Raw genomic sequence first — 5,391 nt, 5'->3', positions numbered from 1 at the left:
TTGCAGGTATATTTACCAAAAGAAATGTATTTGATTCATTCAGGAATGAAGCAAAAATCCAGTTTGACAATTACATTTATTGTTGTGCTCACTCATTGGCAATATAGCACAACAGCATCAAACTCTGTAAGACATCGCCTTCTTTTTGCAATACCACACGAATGGGAAGCTCTGGATTCGAAGCCAGGAACTCGGTGGCTTTGACGCGGCCATTACGATTCCTCTGAAACCACCGAGAGTGGGGAAGATGTTTTGGGTTGGCGTCACTTCAGATGACATCCCAGGTGTCCTTAGCTCTCAGAAGGCTCTCCTCCTCCGTAGCTCCTCTCTCTACGAGCTGCCACGTCGCGGATGATCGCTGCGAAGAACGAGAACAACCCAGGCTTGTGAGCGCTTCCGAAAATGTGTGGAAGTCTCTCCAGACTCTGAGCTCAAGAGGGCGTGCTGCCATCACGGGCTTCAACATCCCCTACCCTCTAAGCACTGAGATCCACAGACTAAATAAGTACCAACTTGGTCCTGACAAACGCCGCAAACTGAGAGAATGTACGTGTATGTAGGGTGTACAGGTGTATATGTTTAATGCACGTAACTTGTGGATATACCGTGTGTATAAGTACGAATGTGTATGTATATATACATGTGTACGCCTGCGTGTATGTGGGTTCACGTGGTGTATCGGCCAGTCATCTCAAGTCAGTCAACCCATGGCACCTGGGTCGGTCCTGTGACCTCCTGCCAGCGGCGCTTGACACTTCAAGTCACTGCCGCTTAGTGGCAAATGGCGATTATTGTGTTGTTGTGTGCACTTTGTTTGTAGATTTGTATTGATGTATTGTAGGTTGTTTGGCTGCTCACAGTCCAGGAGAGCTCGGGCCTCCAGTGCCTTATGGAGCTCTGCCTCCACGGCGTTCATCAGCCAGGGCATGAACGCATTCTCCACATCTAGGGACACACGGGGAAACGTGGGTCATCACACAGGGCAGTACAAAGAGCCCCGTATAACCTGTAGCAGTCCGTTAGGGCAAGCCCTGTTCGCGAGTAGCATCTATGAGGGCACTCGAGGGGTGGGTGGCCAGCACCACGCCCGGCCGCCTTTATCTCCCGAGTGGCGATGCCTACACACCGCACCAGGTACTCATTTGAGGCCTAGTCGACCTATGGGAGGTCCAGGACCGGTTTCAGATAATCGTCACCGGTGTCGACCGTGAGCGGGAATCGAACCCGGGTCGCCACGCCACAGGGCGGTACAACGACAGACGGATGGATGTATGGGGAGGCACAAGGGAACGCACACGAGGGAGACGTGTGGACGGAGGCACCGCAACAGAATGAATTGCGACTGCCAAACCCGCTGCTAAAGTGGCGGCGCCACCTCTCCTCACGGCGCACAGGGGGAGGGGAGGGGGGGGCGGCTAATTGATCGGGCGGTGCCGCCACGACGGTCGGACGCGCGGCGTCGCGCTCCGCCGCGGTCATCCGCGCACCCCTCTCGACGGGGTCGTAGAAGTATCCCGTGTCGCGCAGCGTGCTGAACACGGCCGGGATGAGGTCGCCCAGGTAGCGCTTGGCGAACGCCCGCGCCGCCACCTTGTCCGCCACCTCCTTCTCCTGCGCCACCACCTCCTGCTGCTGCCGCCGCCGGCGATCCTGCAAGGGGCAGCCGGGGGGGGGGTTTGGGTGACAGAGCTGTGGGTTAGAGTTTTCCCGTATGGGTGCCAGGCTGCAGTTGATCACTCTGGCCGGGCGCAAGGGGCGCGAGGCCGCGTCACCTTCTCGGCGCGCAGCCTCCGGTCCTGCTCGTGGAGCCGCTGGGCCTCGGCGCGCTCGGCGTTGCGCAGCTCCAGGAAGGCGCGCTGCTGGGCACGCAGCGACGCCAGCTCCTCCTCCTCCATCACCTCCAGCAGCGACTGCTCCACCGTCTTGCCCCGAGCACCTCCACCAGGGGCCGTACCTCCACCTCAAAGTCAAACAGCTAAGGTGCGCGGAAATCAGCCATACGTACAAACATATATATATAAACATGTATAAACAAATATAATACAGGGTGCTTCAAACAAATGTTAACACTTCTGAGAATTTGCAAACAATACCACAAGAAATGTGCCTCCGGGCTCTGGAGACCACCTGGAGAAGATTCCAGGTGTGCGTTGACAACGATGGCGAACGAGTGGAGACGCTTTGCCTTTCTGAAGCTATTAACATACATTTGTTATCACATTACAGTCTATTATCCGTTCTATTTTTCCAACAAAACGATAGTCCCATATAAGTGTTAACATTTTTTTGAAGCACCCTGTATAACCGTACACACAGGATGCTAAATTATTAAGCGGTGCACCTCATTCGCGTATCTGTCCTTCCACACAGGGGTGCAACTATGGCGGAGTGGGGAGGCTTTGTGGCAGCAGCGACACGCACAGGGGCCCAGTCGGCCGCAAGGGGGCCCCAAATCAAACAGGGAAACAAGTAATTAAATGTAAATAAATATTAAATAAACTTTTATAACAAGAATAATATATATATAGTTGTAGCCTACAAATGATTGTCTACTAGTTAAAAACATCCGCAGCTATTTCAGTTAAAAGTGAGTCGGAAGAAAGAGAGAGGGCCCACGGTGGTATCTTGCATAGCCCCCCCACCCCTCAGGCCTGCCCCGTGACCTCCTCCTGACAGCAGCGGCGAGCCGTCCGCACTTCGCGTGATGGCCTCCAAGTGCACCTAGCCTGGCACGAACCCCCGTCGCGACGTCACGTCCACCTAGCGGCGAATGCTTGGTTGTTGTGGCGAATGCACGTATATCGAGGTGTAAGTGTGGTGTCATATGCGAAAGTATTTTTTTACACATCTCGTCAGCAACACGGCCTTGCTGTGTTTCACCAGCAGAGGAGCCAATGCTTGCTTAAACGCAAATTGTGGTGAACCGCGAGATATCTGCAGACAAGGACACTTGCTGCCAGACATATTGGGTGGAGTGGTGATGCAGTGATTGGTGCGTTGTGTTGTGAAGCTGTCTAACACGTAGTAGTAGGGCTGTCGCGACCAATATCCATAAAGGGTTTTATTTTAGTTAGATCGCGTAAATATAAATGTGTCGTTAAACCCTTCGCTGCCAGACACAGCCAATTAGTAAGGTTTGACACGTAATAAAACGTGCTAATTAGGCACTAGTTCAGCACACCGGTGTCTTGGAGGGTAAACCCACAACATTTACAATTTGAGTACAATGTTTAGCCGGTAGTTACAACCAGTCTCATCAGGCGACAGCCTATACGTCGTTCTCACGGCCAACACCAGTGACGATTATCTGAACCGCTCGGTCCTGGGCCTTCCCTAGGTCGACTCAGCCTCAAATGAGTACCTGGTATGGTGTGTAAACATCGCCACTGGGGAGGAGAGACAAAGGCGGCCGGGCATGATGCAGACCACCCGCCCCCTCGTGTGCCGTGCAAGCCTTCATAGGTTGCTCGCTAACAGCACTTGCCCCACCAGTCTGTCAAAGGCTGTGTGTGCGTGTGAGTGGGCGTGTGAGTGGGCGTAAGTTGGCGTGCCTCGCCCGGCAGGATCTGCGTGGTGGCATCGCGCCCGCTCTTGGCGGGGATGAAGAGAGGGCTAGCGGGGCGGTCGAGGAAGGCGTCCGTCTGACAGCCCCAGTCGCGCTCCTGCACACGGCCACTCAGCTCCTCCAGGTACAACTCTGCGTGCGAACGCAACACACATACACGGTGCGTACACACGTCAATTTCCACCGAGTCAAATGCCTCGCTATAGTCGGCATGGCTCAGGCACCAGGTTGTTTATCCGCTGCGTCCACGGTGCGGAGAATGAGGCCGCATGTGATGACCGCATCGTGAGCCCCCCCCCCACTGCCCGTGGCCCTGCTTGGCCCCCGAGCCACAATCAGATTGTCAGAGCACAGGGAGGCGCAGCGGAGCGTCGCAGTTTGGTTCCGGCTCGGCTCGGTAGGTATATGGGCAGCGGAAAAACACACCCGTGCCACGAGGTGCCCCCCGCGCTGGCCCTGCTCGTGCTGTGTCAGCGGAGAAGGGGCAAGAGGCTGCGAGAGAGAGAGAGAGAGAGAGACAACCGCGCCCCCCACCCCCACCGTGCTCACCGGTCTGTACGTCAACGTGCTTGCGGCCCTCCACGGGCTCGGGGAGAAGGGGCGCAGCGCGGCCTTGGCTCTCTTGCGCGCGAGGGCGCGCCGCCGCGACTCCTGCTGCCTCTGCAGCTCCACGGGGTCTGGCCCTGCCCGACTGGATTCACAGGCAAAGACGAAGATCAACTCCCACCTTGTAGCCTTAACAGGCTGTTGGGGCTAACGCCGCTGGCGAGTAGTGCCGATGAAGGCAGGCGCGGCGCACGAGGGGGTAGGTGGCCAGAACCACGGCCGGCCGCCTTTGTCTCCCCAGTAGATTGTCAGGCTGAGTCGACCTAGGGGAGGCCTAGGACCGGTTCAGATAATCTTCACTGGTGTTAGCCGTGAGCGGAAATCGAACTCGGTCACCACGTTCGGATCACTGAGCCACCACCCCATCCACTAGTTTACCCAGGAGAGCCTCGCTGAGTCTATTAGACTATGCCAAGTTTTTCGCAGTCGGGGTCGCGATGTTACTGTGAAAACTCCCAATTGAGTCATTTGCAATTCATTTTTCAGCATTGGGATGTTTTGACAAATGAACGTATTGGCGGTACACCGGTGGTGCACGGCATAAAAATAAATCAAATTTCTTGTAATAATTATTTATTTTCCCGCGATTAGCAACCCCGGTCAGAAAATCTTGCGGGGTGGTGGTGGTGCGTCAACATCGGTTCTCGTGATGTCGAAGCAGTCGTAAGACGGAACGTTTATACGAGCGGCTGCTCACGAAGAAGCTTCACAGTCTGTTGCCGTATAGCAGCACCCAGCCTGGTGACGATTGGCTTGCTCCGTGTTCCCAAGGCAGATTTGACTCACGCCATAGACTTGTTCGGACGGTTCCTTGATTCACTTCCAGAATAATTACTTGGTGGACGGTGATTTCAAAAGATGATGCCTCAAGTCACACGTTCGAATTGGAAAGTAGCTGCTGAATCGAAGTGCAACTTCTGATGGAGAAGTCTGCGGCTCACTCAAGGGGCAACAGCGACATTGTCAGACTGTTTGATGAGGACCGGCGTGTTGTTATGCTTCACCGGTGTACCGCCAAAAAGTCAAAATACAGTACCAGTTACATTGTGTTTTGTTTAGCTATGGGAGGCATGCGGTTGATGGCAGTAGTCTATCGGTGGTTGCAATAATGATGATGACGCTGACGATGTTGCCGCTGATTTATGATGGAAACGATCAAGAGCCGGCAAACCAAAATAACAAGGAGAGGCATTTTCTTCGGATTCGGAATATTTTAAAAA

At 54.4% G+C, this 5,391-nt stretch overlaps 1 protein-coding gene across 1 annotated transcript; it reads right to left on the bottom strand.

The window, feature by feature from the left end:
* Positions 1–290: 290 nt before the first annotated feature.
* LOC121852178 (radial spoke head protein 3 homolog B-like) lies at positions 291–4,256 on the bottom strand (the record flags this gene model as incomplete). The annotated part of the gene is given in 8 exon segments (XM_042346274.1): positions 291–358; positions 859–945; positions 1,488–1,650; positions 1,773–1,930; positions 1,933–1,975; positions 3,552–3,697; positions 4,115–4,153; positions 4,156–4,256. Coding segments are annotated over 8 exon segments (805 nt in total), but the record flags the coding sequence as incomplete, so codon positions are not given.
* Between the last annotated feature and the right edge of the window lie 1,135 nt (positions 4,257–5,391).

This window comes from Callorhinchus milii, unplaced genomic scaffold, assembly GCF_018977255.1.
Source record: "Callorhinchus milii isolate IMCB2004 unplaced genomic scaffold, IMCB_Cmil_1.0 Scaffold526, whole genome shotgun sequence".
NCBI lineage: Eukaryota > Metazoa > Chordata > Chondrichthyes > Chimaeriformes > Callorhinchidae > Callorhinchus > Callorhinchus milii.
Note: the sequence above shows the minus strand (reverse complement) of the source record. Positions and strands in the feature narration are given on the sequence as shown.